General features: G+C 38.4%; 1 protein-coding gene and 1 long non-coding RNA gene across 14 annotated transcripts in view; one reads left to right on the top strand and one right to left on the bottom strand.

Annotated features, from left to right (window-relative positions):
- Nucleotides 1-25503, bottom strand: part of AK9 (adenylate kinase 9) — a 145580-nt gene that overhangs the window by 9962 nt on the left and 110115 nt on the right. For 8 of the 9 annotated variants that reach the window (XM_045058594.1, XM_045058600.1, XM_045058598.1 and 5 more), the window contains 11 exons: nt 24904-25122; nt 21458-21671; nt 14637-14838; nt 12524-12670; nt 12200-12420; nt 7482-7678; nt 5749-5918; nt 5416-5514; nt 2911-3013; nt 1626-1740; nt 538-1203 (listed from right to left, as the gene is read on the bottom strand). In XM_045058594.1, coding sequence (XP_044914529.1) covers nt 1001-1203; nt 1626-1740; nt 2911-3013; nt 5416-5514; nt 5749-5918; nt 7482-7678; nt 12200-12420; nt 12524-12670; nt 14637-14838; nt 21458-21671; nt 24904-25122 — 1890 coding nt within the window. In that variant the 3' untranslated portion in view covers nt 538-1000. Of the gene's footprint in view, nt 1-537; nt 1204-1625; nt 1741-2910; nt 3014-5415; nt 5515-5748; nt 5919-7481; nt 7679-12199; nt 12421-12523; nt 12671-14636; nt 14839-21457; nt 21672-24903; nt 25123-25503 lie in introns of those variants that run through there. The other variant, XM_045058599.1, reaches the window with a different exon arrangement.
- LOC111560512 lies at nt 1199-13821 on the top strand. 5 transcript variants are annotated; one of them, XR_006598620.1, is made up of 5 exons: nt 1199-3177; nt 6652-7089; nt 9362-9467; nt 9646-9832; nt 12219-13821. It is a non-coding gene; the product is annotated as an uncharacterized LOC111560512 (long non-coding RNA). The 5 variants fall into 5 exon arrangements; XR_006598622.1 differs by having other exon boundaries at nt 6652-7010; XR_006598623.1 differs by having other exon boundaries at nt 6652-6747.

The raw sequence follows: 25503 nt of genomic DNA on the forward strand, positions 1-25503 counted from the left end.
GCTAACAGAGTGGCCCTTAGGGTTCTTGCTATATACACATAGAGACACACACAAAGTATGTGAGGAGTTGGATAAGCCGAATTAACTTGATGGTGGGAAATATTTCACGATGTATACCTATATCAAAATCACCACGTTGAGCACTTTAAGTATATATAATTTTGTCAATTATATGCCAATAAAGCTGGAAAAAAAGAACTAAATCACTCATTTTAGAGATTAAGAAACAAAGGCTCAGAGAAACCAAGATCTACCTAAGATCACACAGTTAATGGTTGTCTTTTTTATTTTTTGAAGAGCCAATCTTGCTATTTCATATCCTAGGTTTCTTATACTGCTGCTGAAAAATTGATAATCTTATTTTTTAAATCTCATTCAAATTCAATCTAGTAAGTTCTCCTCTTACATACTTCTGGGTTAATGTCACATGATAAGACTCTAGATTTCATCATTCTCAAAATTGCAGGTGATTTATAATTACAAAATGATGTTTACGGCTTGCTTCTTGAATACTTAGAAAAAGAAAAGAGGCAGCCATTTAGTTATCTCAAATGCATTTATTTTGTTGGGAAAATGATAACATGTCCTAGTTCATGACGTTTACAAACAGCTCTTTATGTTGAAAGTGTAACCAATGTTTCTATTTTATTTATATCAATGTTAATTTCATTTCTTGAAGCTTTCTAACACCTACTGAGCAATTTTCTTTAATGGAGACTGAAAATGTTAAAAAGGAAATTGAACAATAAATGTATTAAGTAAAATGAGTTACTTACTGCAAATGGAATAACTATTTTGTTAAAGGAAGAATGTTCAGGCAATAATTTGTAAGTTATATTAAGACTTATGCTTATAGAGGAAGGTGCACGCACTCCTGGCTGGCAGTGCTTTGAGTCCACCAGAAGGGAAAAGTGCTGCAGAGAGGGCCAGATTTTCAGCCTATTTCCTTCTACCCCTTTCAGATAACTCTTGACATCCTGGTTGCAGTTACCCAAGCAAACTATCCATTAACTGGGTCTATATTTTTAAGAGAGAGAAAGGTCTGTAATTTATGATCGAAGTCAATGGCTCTAAACTGAGGTTCCTTGTATTTTTTGGTCATCTTGGCACCCAGATATGTAATGAGTTCACATCTCTGCAAAAATTGGTCCATCTTCTTCTTATACTTCCTTTTTGTATATTCAGAACCATTGGGATTGTAGGCTGCAGAAAATTTCACAGAACTGTAAATGTTTTCTGTTAGGTTAGTGAGTCATTAAATTAAAAAGAAAGAGAACTACATGTGTGAGACAGTTGCACAGCTATAGCTGAGAAGATATTCAAATCACACGTAAGATTTAGGGATTAATCCATTTTAGATCATAATTGCCTCTATTCACCTTTCTCTGTGGCATGGATTATGGAGAGCCGATTATATTACTTGTAATCCTTGCTTTAAAAACTAGAAACTCAATTTTGATATTTTCATCAAAATATTTGCTATCAACACACACACACACACACACACACACACACACACACCAATGCAAACAACCAATCCAGCTCAACAATCCTATGCATTTATCACGTATACTACAATTAATGTTAAATTAGTGCCAAGTATCATGTCATTAAAGAAGACATACCTTTTAGGTGAAAAGCTATAAATAGCAGTGCAGATCTCTTTACACTTAAGAAGGGGAATTTGGGCTTTAAGCATCCTGCTGCATTCATTGCTTTAATTAGTGAAGTTGCAATACCCTGCAGGTAGGGAACAATGTAAATCATATGTATATTTGAATTTGGTTTCTTCTCTTAGTAGCAAATAGATAAAGAGGCTATTCTTTGCCTCTGATAGCCTCCTGGGGCTTATAAAGGTGGTTAGATGCCCACTTAACCAACAAGAAAGGAACACAAAGTACATTTGATTAGGAAGAATGAAAATTACAAATTGGCTGAATGTCAGGAAGGTGATGGATACATGGGCTTCATTACACAATTCTTTCTATTTTTGTATTTGACATTTTCCATAACCGAATGTTAAAGACAAAAGAAGGGGTTCCTGGGCTCTGAGTTGTCTCGGCCCATTTTCTACTTCCATTGCCAGAGCTGACCAGATTGCCTCTGCTATCAGGACTCCTGACCACCTGGCAAGGAATTCCAGAGACCACAGTTGTCACTACGGTAGATTCTGAAGCCCTGAGCGGGCAGAGAAGATGTGAGGCCCTCCTGGTGAAATGTGGCCTTTTATGAGAATACTCCTCTATGGGTGAGCCTCATCTTGCCTTTTGATAGTAAACCGGATTGAAGGCTCACCATCTAGGCAAGTCAAAAAAAATGATGTGGCTAAGAATTTGTGAGAAAGGTATGAAATTATTTATGCCCCAGGCATTAATTTTATAGAATTAAAAAAAAAACTTTTAAAATAGTGGTTGATTATTAGTGAATTTTATTCTGTGTAAAAAGAGTTATATTTAGATAAATAAAGTGTGACTTGAGTAGCATTTGGGGGCATTTGCCCCTAGATTTGGGGCAAAATATGACTTTGGTGGTTTAGCTGTGGTGCTTTTGCAACTCAACACTTTTGAGCAGTGACTAAACCTCTCAGAGACTGAATCTTCATATTACAAATTTAAAAATAAGAAAATTTAAATAAGAATCTAACCACAAGTCAACCGTAAATAATTTCATGACAATCTACTCTCTCTTCATTTTCCTGCAGGTATTTGGGGATTAGCTACAGAACCAAGGGTTTTTCTCACTTCTTCTTTTCACAACCACCCATAATCAAAATAGGTTAAGAGTGGATTTACAGCTTAAAAATCAGAAAACTCTGCCTTCAGTTTCATTGTTACCAAAATAAAAATTATTAAAAAAAACAGATCGTTGTACTCTACTAATACATGAACATAGACAACCATGTAACTGAACCTGTTCCAGATATCCAGGCAAAGGAAGACTTGTGAGGTGTATGGGCTCCTTTAATGGGGGCAGTTTGTATGGAAGCTTCTGATTCCAGTATTTCTGCGGCAACCTAAGAACACAAAGTTCATCAGATGGATGCTCACACATATACTCACCGTGAGGACATAGGGATGTGAATGTACAGGAGACGACTAAGAGGTACAGTTCAGCAGCTGGTTTTCTCCACTGGGGAGAACATGACAAGGGAGAAGGTCAGAGCTGGAGCTCCTAGAGGTAGGTGCCATGTCACAAAGAGAAGCCATCTGAGTGGCACTTCCTCAAGTGCTCACCACAAGCAGAGGCGCACACACTTCCTCTTTCCGTGGGGGAGCTTACCTGCCATGTAAGAGCTGTCCCCACCCTCTCCACCGGACTTTGGACCCCCTCTGGCCTGTCTCCAGGTTTCTTTAGTACAGTAATTTCTCTCTGCCTCCCACCTTTGGCATTTCCTTCTTTATTGGATCTTTCCCATCCATCTGCATCTAAACATGCTCACACTGTCCCCATTGAAAAATACAAGGAGGGGCGCCTGGGTGGCGCAGTCGGTTAAGCGTCCGACTTCAGCCAGGTCACAATCTCGCGGTCCGTGAGTTTGAGCCCCGCGTCAGGCTCTGGGCTGATGGCTCGGAGCCTGGAGCCTGTTTCGGATTCTGTGTCTCCCTCTCTCTCTGCCCCTCCCCCGTTCACGCTCTGTCTCTCTCTGTCCCAAAAATAAATAAAAACATTGGAAAAAAAATTAAAAAAAAAGAAAAATACAAGGAAAAAGAAAAACTACCTTCACTCCATCAGTTCTCTATCACTTCTAGCAACTAGTGTCTTTTCTTTATACACTTCTTCAAACAGTGAGCTTTAGTGGAGATCACAAACTACTGCACAAATTCCACATAGTATTTTCGGAATACTATATGATCTGATCCACATGTTAGTTTTAGAAATTTGTATCAAAATTTCAAAAAAAAACGAAAGTAAACAAAATTTAAAAAGAACTTTGGGGGGCGCCTGGGTGGCGCAGTCGGTTAAGCGTCCGACTTCAGCCAGGTCACGATCTCGGGGTCCGTGAGTTCGAGCCCCGCGTCGGGCTCTGGGCTGATGGCTCAGAGCCTGGAGCCTGTTTCCGATTCTGTGTCTCCCTCTCTCTCTGCCCCTCGCCCGTTCATGCTCTGTCTCTCTCTGTCCCAAAAATAAAAATAAAAAAACGTTGAAAAAAAAAAAAAAAAAGAACTTTGGTTCCCAACTTCCTGTGAAACAAAGAAATGTCTGGCGGTAGATGAGCAGCTGCTACTCCCTTCACTTGGGGCATGCACGATCCAAGTTACAGCGTGCAACCATGTCCGGTGGTCTCACTTCCATCCCGCTGCCCTCAGGTGCATCACCCTCTCAGCTGCTGTGTGTGTCACCTCGGGACTAGGCAAGGTCTTCATTTCTTCACCTTGCATCCCCTCTGTGGTACGCTGTAGTTGGCTTCTACTCACCTCACTCCACTGAAACCATTCTTGCCAGGATCACCAATGACCTGTTATAACCTAAATCTGACACACATTTCGGCTCTTGTCTTGCTTGACCTCTAAGCAGCATTTAAACCTGCTGGCCACCGCCCCCGCCCACCCCCGGCTCTCTCCCCTCCTCCCCAGAGCCTCCCCAACCTGGCTCTCCTTCACCTCTCTGTGGGTTCTTCTTCATTCTCCTTGCAAGCTCTTCTCATATTTGTGTGTTGGTGTTTCTCGGGGCTTGGTTGGTCAGAAGCCCACTGCTTTGCCCACACTAGTCTTCATGGTTGACCTCAAACAGGCTGTATTATTTTGGACAGGATCATCCCAATAGCCTCAGCACTGGCATTCCTGCCTCCAAACCATTATCAACACTCCAATGATGGTCTCTCTCCAAAGCAGATTTGATTATAACAGCAATGTAGTCATTCTGCCTTTTGGATCAAGTTCCAATGATTTATGGTAACTTTACTTGACCTTCCACCCTCTGGCCCCACTCACCTTCTCCAGTTTCACCTCTCCATCCTTTTCCTCTCCACATCATGTCTAGTCATGCTGAATTTCTTGGCAGTTCTGTGACTCCCCTGGGCCAGGTTTGTTTGCTTGGAACCTGTCTCTCTTTCCCTCCACTCACTCAATTCCCACTCCTCATTCAGGCCTCACTTCAACAGACAATTCAATCAGAGTTTTGGGCCACACTTTTTCAGAACTCCTGGCATTTCCCCACCCTAAATGCCATCACATTCTTTGTCAATAGGTATGTAAAGTCTATCTTACCCCGGAGCCTCAGGCTTTGGGACAGCAGGGACCAGTTCTTATTCATCATTATACATGTATATATGTATGTATGCATATGTGTGTCTGTACACAAAATATATATTTTGCTCACACACACACACACACACACACACACGCACACCTCCCCGAGCATGGTGCACCGAATATAGAAGATGTTCAATATTTGTAACTTAGTGAATAGTCTCACCTCAAAAATTTCTCGAGTTTTTCTCGACTCTCACAAATATATATACGATCACGATATTCTAAAGCATAGTTAATGTTCCCAGGTATTAGGGCCTCATATCTGAAAGACAAAAAAAAAAAAAAAACCAAAAACAAAAAAAAACCCTGTTGTAAAATTACTATGCAGTATCGTGTAAATAAAATGTCAAAAATGTTTAATTTTCTTCGAAGAAGAAACAGAACATTTTATAGTTAAATAATAGTGACCTTTTGACCCAAATGTTAAGACTGTTACAGGAACTACCTATTCTGAGTAGAGATATCACCCTAAACTCCCACGAGGGTGAGGACCTGCCTGTGGTTTCCATCCTGATAGGTCACTGGACAGTAGCCCTGGAGCTCCGCACACTTAGGGAATCGACTCTTCAGCTCCGACAGCGTCAGCCTTTTGGGGATCATGTCAGCAGGTGGTAGAGGATGAGGTGCTAACGGAGGCACATACAATTCTGGGTTCTGCAAAAATTTCTAAAGAAAATGATGACAGCAATCAGACCGTTTAAAACAGGAGTGCTACGCCAGTCAAAGAGACACCGAGGCTCTCCTGCTGTTCTCTCGGTTTTCAGCAGCAAACCATCTGAGAGCCACTTTCTGCACTACAGTAACTCGTTTCCCTGACTGCAAGATCCTTATAGTAATGCTCTGAAGTGATGACATCTAAGATCTCTCTCCTGATCTCACACTCACTCACATATAAAACATTTATTGAGCTCGTAGTACGCGCCAGGCACCAAAGAGTGCACAGTCTCTTGCTGGCCTGTCTTCCTGCTCTGCAGTGTAATTAACTACTTGGGTGCTGCTCGGCAGGTGAATTAAGCCGTCTAGCTTCAGTTAGCACTCCGTAAAATGGAGGCGGCTGGCCAGATACATGATCTGCACTGTCACTTCCAGTTTTACAATTCTGTGATTGCCATTTAAATATGCAGGAAGAAATAAATGCCTCCTTAATAAAATTTTTAAAATTCTAATTCTTCAGGGGAAAGTAAAATGTCCAGAGGCATCTGATTAGTTTTCAGCTACCAACCTTTATCTCAAAAAATTACGGACATAATATTAGAACAGATTTGTATTCCGTTGCATTAAACAGAAATATAAGGTATATAGGGAATTCTAGTGATGAAGTTTCCACTGACTGTGACCTCCCTTCTGTACTCTAGGACCTTAATCCCTTAGCTGCCTAACCTTTTTTCTTTTTTCACAGTACACAGACACATTTAATGATGGTTCCCTGTACAGAAGCTATGATGACTCCCTGTGGACACTTGGGCATGTCGGGAAGAAGCAGACTATCGGGACTGTAAGGACCTTGCAATCATCAGGAACAAGACAGATTCCTTCAGCTGTTGACTTGAACTCACTGTGACATATTGAGTGCCTGCTGAGCCAGAAGCAGCTGCCACTGGGAGGAAAGGGGAGGCTGCCACGGAGGGAATGCAGAGACCCCCCTTCTTTGCAGTGGGCCAGATGGCAGGGCATGGGAAATATTCCATTTGGTTCTCCTTCTTAGAGAGGATGTGCTGTGGAAGGGCTTGCTGTAAAGACTGATGCACATCTAGAGCAGTATGTTTTATGTCCTTTCTTGGCAACCTGACCTGATTGGGAAATAGCTCCTGGATGGAGAGTAACTACTCTTTCAAAGGTGGTTTAAAATATACTGTTTATTCACAACCATGAATAAACCATAACCGTAGCCACAACCACAACCATAACCATAACCACCTGTAGGCTGGGTCCTGATGTTCAGCATCCCCACCACTGGTGGGAGTTGCTGTTGGGTCTCTCTACCTGTTAAGCTGAGGGCCCCTCACTGATCCTGAATCTCTGCTTTGTGCCAAAATATATCTTGGGGTGCAGTCTCAGGACTGGCCTCCGAGGTGCCTCATTGGTCTTAAAGTCACAGGTTCCAGTAATGGGGCTCCCAGTCTCCAGTTCCTGGGTGTTCCCAGCTGCACCCACCCTTTCCTATTTGATGAATCCCGACATAGGCATTTTCTTTCCCTAGTAAGTATTTGGAGTTAGGAACAAACTTACATTCAGATTTTCCTGAGAACTCATCTTATAATAGTGCCCTCTGAACTCTGCTGCAAATTTCAGTGACTCAGTTACAGAACAATCAATGAGCTCATATGATTCGGCCAGGCTGATAGGGCAGAACTGTCCAAATTCCCCCAGGCGAGACATCAGTTCTTGAGGTGTGATACATAACTTGTCAATGCACGCAGCTTTTCCTATTAGTAACAGATTATTATTATCCTTTTTTTTTTTCATAGAAAACACAGTGATTTTAGAAGTTAAAATAAATGCAAGGACATATGCATCATACAGATGCATGCACATTGTAAAATTCCAAACAATAGAGTAAAAACTACAAGTTTCTCTTCACACTTTCATCTTCTCAATTCATCGTCCCTCCAGGGAGTAATCACTGTTGAGTTTGTATCTCTTTCAGATTTTTTTTTCTATATACTTACATATACACATTTATTTTTTGCATATAGTATGCTTATGCCACTATACTGTAAACATTATTCTGCAACTTGCTTTTATCAATTAGTTGTGGTCTTTGACATCTTTTCATATCAGTTTATACGATGTACCTAATTCCTTTTAATTGATGCTTAGTATTCCATTGTATAAATATACATATAGTTTACTTAGTCATTTATCTGTTGATGAATGTTTTGGTTGTTTTTAATTCTTAACTATTATAAATTATATATATGTTATAAGCCATATATGTATGTGTGGATATATATATGCATATACATATATATGTATACATATTATACATATATATATCCACACATACATATATAATATCTACACATATATATGTATATGCATATATACATACCCACTTACACACACACACACACACACACACACACATAAATTTGCTACATATTTTAAATTTTTCCATGGGGTAGATTTCAAAAGTGCCAATAGTTTGTTGACATGATGCTACTGACACAAACCTCCCGTGTGCTCAGATGAGAAGGGAAGAAACATTTTACAAAAGTGACTAGGTTTACCATAAAGAGTCTATTTTTTTTAAGTTTATTTATTTTTGAGAGAGAGAGCAAGAGAGAGAGAGAGAGAGAGAGAGAGAGAGCACAAGTGGGGAAGGGGTAGAGAGAGAGGGAGACACAGAATCTGAAGTAGGCTCCAGGCTCTGAGCTGTCAGCACAGAGCCTCACACGGGCTCAAACCCACGAACCATGGGATCATGACCTGAGCCGAAGTCAGACGCTTAAACAACTGAGCTACCCACGCACCCCAAAAGAGTCTATTTAATTTAATTTAATTTTATTTTATTTTATATTTTATATTTTTTTTAATGTTTATTTTTGAGAGACAGAGCATAAGAGAGGAGGGTGTGCAGAGAGAGAGAGGGAGACACAGAATCTGAAGCAGGCTCCAGGCTCTGAGCTGTCAGCACAGAGCCTGACGTGGGACTCAAACTCACAGACTGTAAGATCATGACCGAGTCCGGACACTCAACGCCCTGAGCCACCCAGGCGCCCCTAAAGAGTCTATTTTAAAAAGGAAGAGCCCCAGGTCCTTCAATGAACAGTTTTAAGAGTTTTCTCCCCAATACCATACTGGAATGGGGATTCCAAAAAAATATGAGATGTTCTAGAAAATGAAATTATTTTTTATACAGCTTAGTTACAGTAAGTAAATTTTGACCCCCCCCAATACATTTTAATGGTCCCTTTAACTAGTGAGAAGTTTTACCTTTTAAAAATTATTATTATGACTAGGACAGTCTTAAATTAACTATAAAATTATGAAGCATAAATCATACTTTGTTATTACTATGCCTCAGAAGATCTTAAATTAACTATAAAATTATGAAGCATAACCCATACTTCATTATGTGACGATGTAAACATAAAATTTATCCTTAGGATTGAAGTGATGATCTATAAGCCAAGGAATGCAGAAGATTTCTGGAAACAGTGGAAGCTAAGAGAAAGACATGGAATAGATTCTCTCCTAGAGACTTCAGAGACAGTATGGCCCTGGTCACACCTTGATTTTGAGCTTCTAGCCTTCAGTACTATGAGAGAATAAATTTCTGTTGTTTAAGACACCCAGTTTAAGGCCTTTTGTCACAGCAGCCTCAGGAAACTAAGACAATTGCAAAATATCATGACTTCTGTCTTGTTGGCATTCTTTCTTGCCTTCTCAGCTTGTTCACTCGATAAGACAAGCTGCCATGTTGGAAAGGACTATATGGGAAGGAACTGAAGGTGGTCTCTGGGCCAACAGCCAGCAAGGAACTGAGGCCCTCAACCCAACAATCCTCAAGGAACAAAATCTTGTCAACAATACATGAACGAATGTGGTGGTAGATTCTTTCTCAGTTGGGCCTTCAGGTGAGACAATAATCCTAGACAATACCTGGATTAGGATTGTGAGAGACCCTGAAGCAGAGAAGCCAGTTACACTGTGCCTGGATTCCTGACCCACAGAAATTGTGCGTGCATGTGTGCGTGCGTGTGTGTGTATATTTTATGCTGCTAAGTTTTAAAATAATTTGTTATGCAGCAATAGATAAACTAATACATTATTCACCTGTTGTTTATGACACAGATGAAAAGGCTAAGCCCTAATATTCCTTCCCTACAAAGGATATTAAACTATTATAATACTACAGTACTATGGTATAATAATATATTGTATTATTAAAGAATATAGTATTACATAGTGCTATAATATTATACTATATGGTACTACAGTATTACAATCCTAGATTGCTCTTTAGCTCAGATGTGCTTAACCTCACCAATCCTGACAGGTTTCGTGACAGGGACAGGGTAATTTAGAATCATATGACTACAAGTCCTAAAAGATACTCAAATATCTCTTCTTCTGATTTTGGGGTATTCTGGATGACATCTGGCAATAACTACATATTTTATTCTGATGTAATAAGCAGAATGAGGTAGAGTCTCTTTAATCTTCTAGCCCTGACCTTGCTCCGTATCATTAGAGTAAACTTTGGCTCCCCGATAGAAGGAAATGTGGAATGAAAAAACAAGTCAAGACTAATTTTAAACAATCAGGTACAGGTTAGATTATTAGATGGAAGTTGAAGCAGAAGATCAACAGGGTAGACTTCTATCAAACTATTCAAGGCAGAGGCATGTATATAGGGAGTAATAAAGTGGATATCATGGTGCCTCATCCAGATCCCTCTTTCAGGGCTTATGCGGCCATCCCCCAGATGCTGGCAACATCAGTGCTGATGGGTCACAGCTGGAATGGAATTGCCCATCTGTCATAGGTTAACCCCTCCCCCCACACCCTCCAGAGTGATCTGTGTTGAGTGGCAGGCCAATGGAGGGATACAGAACCTGGGTCCTCCCCTCAATTTGGGAAACTCTGAAGGCCCATCCTAGCTCCAGAGCTCCCCTATCTGCTGAGGCTTCTATTTGCACCACACAGCAGGTCAGTTTCTCCCTCTGTCCAATTTCAGTGTCCTCACTCCCCTCAGGTGTATCTCCTGATTAGGGTTGCCAGATAAAATACAAAATGCTAAGGGAGTTTAAATTTCAGATTAACAATGATGAGTTTTCAGTATTTTTTTAGTATTAGAGTATTGGCAATATTTGGGACACACTCACACTAAAAAATCATTTGTTATTTATCTGAAATTCAAATGTAACTGGGCATTCTGTATTTTTGTTTGCTTAATCTGACAACTCAAATCCTGAGAATACTTTCTGATTAAGCTTCTGGACACAACTTTTAATCTTGAATCTGTTTCCAGGGAGCCGAATCTAAGGCAAGGAGGGTGAAATCGGGAAACAGAAATGAATGATTCACAATTTTTGCTTTCAAAGTCTGCGATGTAGTGTTTTACTAGTGTGATGCTAGCCAAAACTCACTGCGAGTTGGTTTCTCAAAACTCAATTCTTTTTTCCCTGTACTCGTCATGCCATGTAATCCTCAGGGAAAAACAAGTTCCTGGTCTGCAGAAAAACAGGAACCAGGGATACTGATTATACCCAAATAATGAAGCAAATCAAGCCTAAATGATGCAGAATCCTCATTGCATTTTTCCTTGTACAAGATTCTCTTAGTCACGTTGCTCTCGTACCTCATTACATCTTCTCTGTTAAACAAAGTCGCTAACCAAATGTCTCTACAGATAAATTCTTTGGAGTCATCACTCTTTTTAGAGATATCGGATATAGATAACTTTCCTTTTATTTTGTGTATTTCTAGAGAAAAATCAAGTAACTTAGAGGAATATATTTTCTTTCATGGATTCCAAATATATATTAAAAGGCATTTATGCTTACATTTAGTTTTTTATAGACTCAACATTTATCTAATACCATAACGGATATAAATACTAAAAATAACTTTAATTCTAGGTTCATAAACAAAATTTTGCCAAATGTCATTCCACAGACCACTGCTTTCGTATGACTAGCATTCTTGAAACTTAGCTTCTTATGTGGCATTCCAAACACTATAAACTCTTCTAGTGAGAGGCTATGTATTACTTTTATGTGCTAGGTTCACACAGGAATTCAATAAATGACAGCCTGAGTAGTGGCAGTCATTTATTAGAACAGTTTACATGCTCCAGTAATTGGATAGTACCATATACTTAAAACGCTGATTAAGATCGTGGGAACAAATGTTCAAATTGAATGAATTATGGTAACAAGAGTCAGGCATGTGTAGACTTTAATATTTTATTATATTTTGATAACAAGGTGTTTTCTTACCTGCGTTTATTCTTTCCAGGTATGTCTGCATATATTTATTCACCATTTGAACTTTCTTAATGACTTCATTCCACACCCACCATTTGCTGTGAAATCCATCAATCACATACCAGTTCTGATGTTGTTCTTGATAATATTGCCTAATCTCATTAATATTTTTGCGGTGTTTTGAGTTTTTGACTGCCATAATTTGTGTGCTATTGTGCAGTGGATAAGGCAAACTAATAAAGAAACAGAATGAATGGAAAAAGTTGTAAAAAACATACTTGTTTCCTGGATGATTAAAGTTCATTTCTTTATCATTGCTTTCATCACACACATTACCTTGGTTCCTTTTTTTTCTCCAGGAACAATCTTTTGAAAATCTCCTTGGAAGGCACATCCAGCTCAAAGATGACCATGGGAATGATTGACCTAGATTCCAGGAGGCTGATTTGATACTTAGTTACAGGATAGCCATCGATGACAACACTAACAAGGGGAAACATGAAAATAATTCCAGATTTCTTTTCTCTCATACCTTCCTTCCTGTTTTCTAGAAGCAGTCTATCTCTTTAGGAGTAGCCCCATGGCCTTCCTTGTGTAACTTGATTTATTGTCTTTGTACTTTGCCCTCTTTATCTCTATATTTTTAACTTCAGTCAGCCCAAGAGCCAGGTGTAGGGCAGCATACATACAGACACAGCTCTGAATTCATACACTTAGCATCACAGAGCTAGGCTTTGGCAGAATTCAAGAGAACACACATAATACCTTGAGCATTGTGTTATTCAATTGGCGCTATTACTTTAAGAAATGAAACAGTGGAAAGAGTATAGGTTTCAGAGGCAGACAGACTTAGATTTGAGACCTAGTTTGACCTCTCTGAGTGCCAGCTTTTAGTAAAATAGGGGAGATGATATTTAACCCTTACAGTTGTCTTAAAGACTTATAGATCTAGTATGTAAAGCAACTAGAACAGGAACTGGCACAATGAATAGTATCCTAGTAAGAGATTAAGCAAATATGGGAAAACAGTTGTGCTCTAAGCTTGCTTTTATACTAAAGTTCTGTGGGGAGGCCGGCGAGTGGGAGGAGAGACAGGGAGTTGGTGAGAGTAGCCCTGTGATATCTGAGAAAGAATGTTCCGTCAGGACCCATCATGCCTCTGAGCAGAAATGACAGAGAATTTAAGTTAGTCCAACAGTCTGAGATAATGAGAGTATTACTATCAAACTCAGATGAGGAATAAAGGCTGTCCACAAATTCTGGGAGGAGTGACCCCCAAGGTCTGGAAACTCCCTCTGAGGTGGGAGCAGGCTGGGCCTGCCAGCTGGTGGTCTTCAAGAGGGGCTAGTTTAGAGGAAGTCACAGGACCCCCTCACTCCGTGCTCTATGGCCAAGTCTCTAGGCAGTAGTTCTAAGTTCCATGGCAGAGAGAACTGTAAATCAATGTAGCCAGGCAAACCTAATAGAGAACGTTATGGGAGTGCCATTGATGTTTTGAGGTTTTTTTAATGGAGAGTAGCTCAATTTCTTTGCTTGCGAAAGGTTGCTTGAGTGACCGTCAGGATTAGAAACATTCAGGGTGATTAGGCAGTCACTATCCTGGTGTTAAGATGAAATAAAACATTTGTGACTCAGGGTTGTGTTCACTGAGATCCCTCGCATGCAAAGCTAAACACCAGGGAGGAGGTAACTCAGTTTGTGTAAGTCCCAGGGCCTTCCCTGGGGGAAAAATCTGACACCCCAGAATCTGCTCTTCTGTAACTGAAATTAAGAGAACCGGCCAAGGACTTGGTTAAAGAGCAGAGGCAGGGAAGGGCATAAAGGCTCCTACTGTAAGACAACTGTAAGTAAATTGGTGGGATTCTAGGTCAGTGACCTGGGCTCATGAGCAGGGCCTTGGCTTGCCCTGGCTTCTATAACTGGGTTTGGCCGGTGGCTGTGTTGGGAGAGTCATGGTCGAGCAGAGAAGTGTAAACTAAAGAGAGAGCTCAGGAAAGGGACCTTCCTGTCCAGATGTAGCATTAAGGGAGGGGCACTGCTACCTGTGCAGAGAGCTGGGCCAGTGCGAGACCATCTCTGTTAGACCAGTACCATCTGGGGGGCAGGGGAAGGCCACTCCTCCATCATTCCATGGGGCAGTGAGAAGGTCTACTAGGCTCTGGAAGTCACACTGGCCTCCTTTGTCAGCAGTGTAAGGCCAGAAACTTTTAGACGATACACAGGTTGCTACAGGGAATGCAGTGGCCAGCTTGCTATTCTGGCATATAAGTGTTCAAGCCAAGTTTTAGCCTGACAGAAAATTAAAAATATATAACCATGTAGGTGCCTAAGGTTTGAGAAGTAGACCTCACCCTTTACAAGAGCTTTAAACCTTGTTGAAGATAAGTGTTTTAAATTCTGTGAGTGGTTTCTTGATTTAACTCCCTCCCCACCGCCCACTCCCACTTACCCTGCAGTATTACATATACTTTCCATCAGAGATATTTCTAAGGCTTGAATAGCCAGTTCATCAGGTGCTGTCATTCCTTTATGAAGATGCCAATTCAACATGAGCGCCAGCTCTGTTTCTGGTTGGCTGTTTAATACATAACGCATCGCCTCTCCTATTGACAAGCGCTTTAAGCCATATTCACTTGAAATTTTTTTGGCAACTGAAAAAGATTAAAACTTTAAACTTACTCCATTTCACAAATTCATCAGTCAACCTTATTTTTAATTTCTGGTTAATTGATGTCCACAGTGAGCTAATCTTCATATTCCCTGAAGAAATTTTGAAAGTCAAAATTGTTACATTTTATTGAACTAATACTGTCAGAGGTTAATCATTATTAATATTTCAGGTATGTGGCTAACGAGCCAACTCCGTGGGGTTTTTTTCATAACCAAACCAATATTTAAGTGTTTTCTTCCTTCTGCACAAGGTAGCAAAATTTTTGAGAGCTTTACATGGCATCATATGTGTACTATTTATATTTGGAATTATGTTCAAAATAATAATCTAATACTCTAATAATAGAATACTCCTGTGTACTATTTCTATTTGGAATTATGTCCAAAATAATAATCTAATACTCCTGTGTCACCGAACATATGAAACTATATGTTTCCTCATCTATCTATTTATGGAATCCATGCTTCAATCAGAATAGCATATCCCTACACAGTTAGATCTCAGTTAATCCTATAGGAAATAATTTTTAAAAATTATAATGGCATACCTGACATTTTAATAGTAATTTATAACTCACAAGGCAATTTTTCTTCTGTGACTTTATTTGACATTTTCAACCATTCCATCAGGTGGATAGAATGAATATTGAAATTCTACGGGGCGCCTGGGTGGCGCAGTCGGTTAAGTGTCCAATTTCAGCCAGGTCACGATCTCGCGGTCCGTGAGTTCGAGCCCCGCGTCGGGCTCTGGGCTGATGGCTCGGAGCCTGGAGCCTGTTTCCGATTCTGTGTCTCCCTCTCTCTCTGCCCCTCCCCCGTTCATGCTCTGTCTCTCTCTGTCCCAAAAATAAATAAACGTTGAAAAAAAATTTTTTAAAAAAAGAATGAATATTGAAATTCTAATTTTATAGATGAGAGGACTCATGCCCACTAAAATGGGATAATCTGTCCAAAGTCACATAGGTGTTGCCATTGGTTGAAACAAGATCCATTTTGACTTCTGCTTCACCTAAATGAGACCATAGGCAATGGCTTTCCGTAACTACTAAATGTAGGCATGCTCTGTAATGGTCTATGTACCCTGCCTCATCGTGTCTGAAAACAGCAGAGTGTAGAGGACACTGAGAGAGCCCATCCTATCTCACGGGGAATGCAGATTAACCGACCACAGTTAGGGCCACCCCAAAGGGAAGCCCTTGCAAGAGCTACAGAGCCCTTAATCTTAGCTTTGCCATAAATTTTGGAATCAGACCTACTTTTTAAAGTTCTAATAATAATAAGGCTTTTATAATTTGATACCTTGTTAAAAGTTCACCTCTGTTTCAACAAAGAAATGGAAAATCAAAACAGTATAGTATTAACACAGAAACAGACACACAGATCAATAGAATGAAATAGAGCACCCAGAAATAAACCTGTGTGTATATGGTCAATTAACATATGACAAAAGAGGGAAGAATACACAATGGGGAAAAGATAGTCTTCAATAAATGGTGTTGTGAAAACTGGACAGCTGCATTCAAAAGAATAAAACTGTATCACTTACACCATATACAAAACTATACTTAAAATGGATTAAAGACCTAAATGTAAGACCTGAAACCATAAAACTCATAAAAGAAAATATAGGCAGCAATGTCTTGGACTTTGGCCATAGCAATATTTTTCTGGACATGTTTGGGGAAAGGAAACAAAAGCACAAATAAACTATTGGAACTATATCAAACTAAAAAGCTGTTGCAAAGTGAAGGAAACTATTGATAAAACAAAAGGCAACCTACTAAACTGGATATATCCATTAACAAAAGGCAACCTACTAGATTATCCATTGGCTAATTTCTAAAATATATAAAGAGATCAGCTAATAATACCACAAGTCAACTAATAATAATACTAAATACCAAAAATCAAATAATGTGATTAAAAAAAAATGGGCAGAAGACCTGAATAGACATTTTTTCCAAAGAAGACATAGAGATGGCCATGCAAAGATGCTCAACATCACTCATCGTCAGGGAAATGCAAATCAAAACCACAATGAGATATAACTTCATACCAGTCAGAATAGCTAGTATCACAAGACAAGAAACAACAAGTGCTGATGAGGATGTGGAGAAAAGGGAAACTTACACTGCTGGGAATTTAAATTGGTACAGCCACTGTGGAAAATAGTACGGAGGTTCCACAAGAAATTACAAATGGAAATACCATACAATTCAGTAATTCCATTGCTGGGTATTTACCCAAAGAAAACAAAAATGCTAATTTGAAAAGATATGTGCACCCTATGTTTACTGCAGCATTATTTACAATAGCCAAGATATGGAATCAACGTTAAGTGTCTGTTGATAGATGAATGGATAAAGATGTCACACACACACACACACACACACACACACACACAATGGAATACTAATCAGCCATAAAAAAGAATGAGATCTTGGGGCACCTAGGTGGCTCGGTTTGGTGTCTGACTCTTGATTTTGGCTCAGGTCATGATCTCACTGTTCATGAGTTTGAGCCCCACATTGGGCTCTGTGATGACATTATGGAGCCTGTCTGGGATTTTCTGTCTCCTTCTCTCTCTGCCTTTCTCTTTCTCTCTCTTGATAATAAATAAGCATTAAAAAAAAAAAAAAGAATGAGATCTTGCCATTTATGACAACATGGATGGACCTACAGACAGAGAAAGATAAATACTATTATGATTTCACTTATATGTGGCATCTGAAAAAAACAAATGAACAAACAAACAAGAAACAGCAACAAATTCGTAAATACGGAGAACAAACTGGTGGTTTCCCAAAGTGGGGTAGGGAGATAGGTGAAATAGTGAATGGGGATTAAGAGGCACACAGAAAAATAAATGAGAAATAAGAACGTTTATCCACATTTTCACCTTTTGCTCTGGTTGTGGGATCCTATTTCAAATGTCAATGATTTGGTTTCTTTGGGAATTATTACGTTTGTGAACATTTAGAATGTGACTATTAAAGACTCATCATGTTAGGAGGTTTAAATGGGCAAAACAAACTTTTCATCTGAAGAGCTGGAACACAAAACTCCCTTTTATTCTGCCTGGTGACAAATTTGTCTTTGACCTCTTCTTTCCCCTTCATTCTCGATTTAGTCAGTCATTAAGTCCTATTGTTTTCCTTTGAAATACCTCCTGTATCTGTCCTTTCCATTCAATTCTTATTGTGACCAACCATTGTTCATGTTGTTATCATGTCATCTTGAAAACTAATGTTTTGTTGGACTATTTGCCTTTAAAAAAAAAAGGCACAGTCCAAAGTTATACAAAATTCAAACATTATAGGAGTATAGTTTACCAAGTGTCTTTTTCAGCAATGATAGGATAATGGATTTTTACTCTTTAAACTATTAATACAGTAGATTATATCTTCATCTTTTAAAATCTTATATTAAAATATCTTAATATAATTTTATGCTAACATAATCTTAATATGCTGTTATTTGACTGTAATTATAAGTGATACTAACTTATAATTTCTTGTATTATCTTTGTTAGGTTTTGATATCACCATTATGCTAACTTAAAAATGAATTTGTACTCTTTATAACCTTTTGATTATATTGACTATAATTCTGCCCATATAAATATTTGAGTATATATTTTTAATTTTTTAAAAATATTTGCTTATATTTATTGAGGACTGTACTCCTTAATAACAAAAGAAACTGGAAATAAATTGGGAAACTTATTGTCTTCTTTTCTCTGCTCTGAAAAAGCTTCAAAAACACAGAAATTGTTTGAGTTTTTAATTCTATGAAAGTTTGATACAATTTTTCTCTAAAATCATTGATTGATCCTGGACTGTTTTGGAATGGGGTTATATTTTTGAATGACTTTTCTTGAGTACTTATTATCCTATTTAGGTTTTCTATCTCCTTTTGAGTCAATTCTGAGAGTTGGTTTTCCGGAGAAGTGGCACTAGCTTTCAAGAGATTCTTTTATACTCAAGAATAACAAAGGACACATCAATAACAGAAGGGATAAAAACCATATGATCATTTCAATAGATGCAGAAAAAGCACTTGACAAAGTACAACATCCATTCATAATAAAAACTCTCGACAAAGTAGGTTTAGAGGTAACAATACCTCAACATAATAAAGTCCTTATATGAAAAACCCACACCTAACATCATGTTCATTGGGGAAAAGCTCTCAGCTGAAGACAGGAACAGGACAAGGATGTCTACTTTCACCACTTTTTTTCAACATAGTACTGGAAGTCCTAACCACAGCAATCAGATGAGAGAAAGGAATAAAAGGCATCCAAATTGGTAAAGAAGAAGTGAAACTTCACTATTTGCAAATGACATTATACTATATAGAGAAAACCCTAAGGACTCCACCAAAAAAACTACTAGAACTGATAAATGAATTCAGTAAGATTGCAAGATACAAAATCAATGTACAGAAATGTGTTGCATTTCTCCATACTAATAATTGAGTAGCAGAAAGAGAAATTAGGAAAACAATACTATTACAATTGCACCAAAAATAATAAGACACTTAGAAATAAACTTAATCAAAGAGGTGAAAGACCTATACTCTGAAAACTATAAAACATTGAGGAAACAAATTAAAGATGACACAAAGAAAGAGAAAAACATTTCATGCTCATGGATTGGAAGAACAAATATTGTTAAAATGTTTATACTACTCAAAGTAATCTACAGATTTAATGCAATCTCTATCAAAATACAACAGCATTTTTCACAGAACTGGAACAAGCAATCCTAAAAAATTTGTATGGAACCATAAAAATCCTGAATAGCAAAGCAATCTTGAAAAAGAAAAATAAAACTAGAGGTATCATAATTCCAGACTTCAAATTATTTTACAAAGCTGTAGTAATCAAAACTGTATGGTACTGGCACAAAAACAACACGTAGATCAATGGAACAGAATAGAAAACTCAAAAATGAATCAACAATTACATGGTCAATCTTTGACAAAGCAAGAAAGAATATGCAATGGGAAAAAGACAATCTCTTCAACAAGTGATATTGGGAAGACTGGACAGCTGCATGCAAAAGAATGAAGCTGGGGGGCACCTGGGTGGCTCAGTCGGTTAAGCCTCCGACTTCAGCTCAGGTCATGATCTCACGGTCCGTGAGTTCGAGCCCCGCGTCGGGCTCTCTGCTGACAGCTCAGAGCCTGGAGCCTGTTTCCGATTCTGTGTCTCCCTCTCTCTCAGACCCTCCCCCGTTCATGCTCTGTCTCTCTCTGTCTCAAAAATAAATAAACGTTAAAAAAAATTAAAAAAAAAAAAAGAATGAAGCTGGACCTCTTTCTTACAGCATATACAAAAATAAACTCAAAATGGATTAAGGACCTAAATGTGAGATGTGGAACCATAAAAATCCTAGAAGAGAGCACAGGCAGTAATTTCTCTGACATTGGCCCTAGGAACATTTTTCTAGATATGCTTCCTGAGGCAAAGGAAACAAAAAGCAAAAATAAACTATTAAGACTACATTAAAATAAAAAGCTTCTGCATAGCAAAGGAAACAACCAATAAAACTAAAAGACAACCTACTGAATAGGAGAAGATACTTACAAATGACATATCTAATAAAGGATTAGTATCCAAAATATATAAAGAACTTACACAACTCAATACCCCAAAACCAAATAACCCAGTTATGGAATGGGGCAGAAAATATAAACAGACATGTCTCCAAAGAAGACATCCAGATGGCCAACAGACACACGAAAAGATGCTCAACATCACTCACCATCGGGGAAATGCAAATCAAAACTACAATGAGATAACACCTCACACCTGTCAGCATGGCTAAAATAAAATACACAAAACAACAAGTGTTGGTAAGGATGTGGAGAAATAGGAACTCTCGTGCACTGTTGGTGGGATTATAAACTGGTACAGGAACTGTGGAAGACAGTATGGAGGGATTCTCAAAAAATTAAAAATAGAACTACCCATGATACAATAATTGCACTACTGAGTATTTATCCAAAAAATACAAAACTCTAATTCAAAGGGATACATCACCCGTATGTTTATTGCAGCGTTATATACAATAGCCAAATTATGGTAGCAACCTAAGTATTCATTGATAGATGAATGAATAAAGAAGATGTGGTATATTTATACCACGTATATTTATTTATATACTTCATATATTTATACAATGAAATATTATTCAGCCATAAGAAAGAATGACATGTTGCCATTTGCAACAACGTGGATGGATCTAGAGAGTGTAATGCTAAGTGAAATAAGCCAGTCAGAGAAAGACAAATACCATATGATCTTGCTCATATATGGAATTTAAGAAACAAAACAAATGAACAAAGAAAAAAAGACAAATAAAAACCAGACCCTTTAATACAGAGAACAAACTAATGGTTACCAGATGGGTGGTGGGTAGAGGGATGAATGAAATAGGTGATGGGGATTAAGAACACACTTATCTTGATGAGCACTGAGTAATATATGGAATTGGTGAATCACTATATTGTACACCTAAAATGAACATAACACTGTATGTTAGCTACACTGAGGGAACAAAAAAGGAATAACAAAGGCAAACACATGCTTACCTGTAGTTTTCCCAGATTTTGGAGGCCCCAGAATTGCAATCCTAATGGGCATAGTAGGCTTAGGTTTGGGTTGGCGGATATATTTGATTGGGTTCTTCATAAATTTTTCTCTAGATTCCTTACTAGATAAAAAATAAATATACTGACGATGGATTACAGCATAAACTGGATTCTCTGAAGTTTCAATTGGCTTGATTGTCTCTCCTTCCCTTAGCTGCAATATGTACACAATTGAATTCATAAATTAGCTTTAAGTTATACAGCATTCCCCCAAATACATTTGAACAAATTTGTAAAATAAGAATATCTTTCTTACAAAATAAGAAAACTAATTATAACTTAATCTTAATATTAAAAACTGTATAAAAAGAACAATTTATTTTATATCCACATGCAATTGATGAAATCTGAAATACACTTCAGTTTATGACCATTACAGTTCCCATACTTCCTTTATAATGTCTTTAGTGTATGTTTTTGCCAAGGAATGTAAAGTTGTTTGCATATATTTATGGGCCAGTTATTTGCATATATTTATGGGCCAGTTTATCCTCACAAAAAGGTCCATTCCTAAGGTGGTGTTATGGATGGAAATGTGTTCCCCCAAATTCAAAGGTTTAAGCCTAATCCCCAAAGTGACTGTATTTGGAGACAGGGCCTTTCAGGAGGTAAAGGTTAAGTGAGGTCATAAGAGTGGGGCCCTAATCCAACGAGACTGGTGTCTTATATGAAGAGGAAGAGACACTAGGAGTACATAAGCACAGAGGAAAGGCCATGTGAGGACATAGTGAGAAGGTGGTCATCTTCAAGCCAGGAAGAGAGGCCTCACCAGAAAACTATCTCTGCTGGCAATTTGACCTTGGATTTTCAGCCTCTAGAACTGTGAGAAAATAAATTTCTGTTGTCTAAGCCACCTAGTCTGTGGTACTTTGTTATAGCAGCCTGAGTAGACTAACACAGATTGGGTCCTGGGCTATGTTTGGGGACATAGTGGTAGGACAAATCCTATAGGCTTCTCTTCCACATTTTATATAGGCAAAATCCCACTCACGTAAACATCCAGAGCAGCCACAAAAGGGAAAAATACCTAAAAGGCAGCTTAAGGTACAGATATGGAAGGATTGGGAGGAGTGGTTCCACATCTGTTTATTTGTTCAAGATGACAAATGGGTCATTAATAAAGTCAGGTTTGGATATCATTTTTAGAGCATTAGATGGCTAAGTATCGGCCCATACTTGACAAAGTAGGTATGAAGCAATATGATTCAAGATTGCTCCTTCCCCAAAGCTACACCAGGACAGTTGTCACAGGTCAATGGTATTGTCAACATTATCATTCTTGGGCTGGAGTGAAGTTCATGGCTGGGAGTAAGTGCTAGGTATAAGAAGAAACTCAGGGGTGGTATAGGAATGTCTGCTCTGTCTTACACTTGGTAATAAAAAAAGCTGAAAGTTTAATGATTCTATTTCAAATTCCCAGATTAAATGAGAGTCCTTACAGCAGTTTCTGCTGTTGCTCAAAATATCTAGCATGTATCCTTTCTCCTATGTAGGTCAGAATACCCATAGTGTCATCAAATCAGAAATATTGAACTGTCATGCACCCAGAAAGATTCCCAACAGCCCTGAGAAATGATTATTTATATGCTTAAACCCTTCTTATGACCATGCACTCATTTCTCTATAACACATTTTTGTACAATTCTAATTATATTTAGACATGAAACCTTCCTCCCTAAATAGGGTTCTGACTTTGTCGGCTTCTTCCCCTTTCTCACTCATCTCAGAGAAAGGGCATGACTATCTTTCAAAAGTTTTCCAGGCCGTTCTAATGCTTAACTCTATCCAATTCTCTATGGAGGACACTGTCATATGTTTCTATATTCCAGCATGATATTTGAAAAGGTTTCTCTTGACATCCTATGTATGGTTAAGATAAGACAGCACAATTAAGTAAAATTGAAACTGATTGTGTCAATATCAGCCAAGAAGGAGGTTTCAAGTAACATGCACATGGCTCCTTTTTGGATCCCATCCTCCAAAATACTTTTTATCAGTGACCAATAATAGTAATATGTATTAATAACAATAACTTTTATTGAACACTTACAAAAAACAAAACACTGTTGTAAGCACTTTATAGTAATTAACTCATTTAGTCATTGTAACAATACTATAAGGTAGGAAACTATTCTTATTCCCATTATGCAAATAGGAATGACTGAGAGGTTAAATGATTTGTCCAAGGTCACTAATAAATGGTGGCAGAGGCCATGATCTTCACCACTGTGCTATATCATTGATGGAAATAAAAAGGTACACTGATCAAGTGAATAGGTAACTATCACATGACATTCTTTTATTGTCTTTATGGCACTTAATACTATCTTTCAAGAATATATTTTTCTGTTTATTTACTTATGCCCATCCTCACTCCCCAATCCAACTAGAATGTAAGCTCCATGACAAAAGAAACCTTTCGTTCACTACTCTGTTCCCAGGACTAGAACAGTGGCTGGAACGGTCTTAGTTAAGATTTGTTGAAAATCATCCCACATTTGAGGCTAGTGAATTCCAACTGGAGTAAATCTGTCCACGTGCATAAAAATATTGTACTTAGAATGCTTGTTATGAACGTCAATGTCACATTTCATATTGTGTCTCACACTGTATACTCTTTATACTCTCGTTTTTTTTTGTTTTTTTTTTTTTTTTTTTTTTTTACAACACCCAGTGCTCATCCCAACAGGTGAGACAGGGCTCTTTTTTTTTTCTTTTTTCAATTTTTTTTTTTTTTTTTTTTTTTTTTTTTTTGGGACAGAGAGAGACAGAGCATGAACAGGGGAGGGGCAGAGAGAGAGGGAGACACAGAATCGGAAACAGGCTCCAGGCTCCGAGCCATCAGCCCAGAGCCTGACGCGGGGCTCGAACTCCCGGACCGCGAGATCGTGACCTGGCTGAAGTCGGACGCTTAACCGACTGCGCCACCCAGGCGCCCCTATACTCTCGTTTTTTATTGCAGTGGCCTGTTGGTATTATTTTTTTCAGGGTCTTAGTACAGAACGAGGTCTTAGTACAAGGTCTTAGGCCTGGTTCCATTAAAGAATGAAAGAGGTTAAATGACTTGCCTAAAATTAGGTAACAAATTAGTACCAGAGCTCAGCTCTTTAGATGTGTCCTTTGAAAATATTTCTACTACCCATATTCTTCTGCTACCAAGTTAAAACCAAGTTGGAATTGTGTTATCTCTCCAGATATACATGAAAGACATTAAACCCTTTGATTACTTTTCAGATGCCAGAAAATTAAAACAATCACGTTTTTATAGCTAGTTAAGAGTACTGTACAATGCTTACAATTTTTGAAATTATCCTGTCTTCTTCTTAGACATACTTAACGAAAATAAAAGAAAGAACACAGCTTTCAGGTGCATTTGCTGACATTACCTTTACAGGGTCCCAGTAGCCAAATGCACTTATATGCTTATAGGTGTAGTTCAGCATTTTCTGGGCAAGGTGTGATGCTATTGGATAACATTTTTCAAAAATGCTCTCACGATTCTCTACCAGTGGTTTCAGTTTCACATTCAAATTATATTGTACAATATGGATTTTCCGAGCTCCATTAATGAGAATTACTGGTATCATAAGCTTCTCACATTCATCCTGATGAAAAACAAATAAAAAAAACAAATATTAAAAAAATTTTTTTTAATGTGTATTCATTTTTGAAAGACAGAGAGAGACAGAGCACAAGCAGGGGTAGGGCAGAGAGAGAGGGGGACACAGAATCTGAAGCAGGCTCCAGGCTCTGAGCTGTCAGCACAGAGCCTGATGCGGGGCTCAAACTCATGAACCGCAAGATCATGACTTGAGCTGAAGTTGGACACCCAACCTACTGAGCCACCCAGGTGCCCCAAACCAAATATTTTTAATGAGACCAAGTCTGGTCACAGCATATACACATTGCTGGTAACTGACCACTTCGGTCAAGAGAATAAATATTTTTCAGCTTCTGAGTGGCTGCATATTGGCAGTTAAAACTTT

This window comes from Felis catus, chromosome B2 (genome assembly GCF_018350175.1).
Source record: "Felis catus isolate Fca126 chromosome B2, F.catus_Fca126_mat1.0, whole genome shotgun sequence".
Taxonomy (NCBI): domain Eukaryota; kingdom Metazoa; phylum Chordata; class Mammalia; order Carnivora; family Felidae; genus Felis; species Felis catus.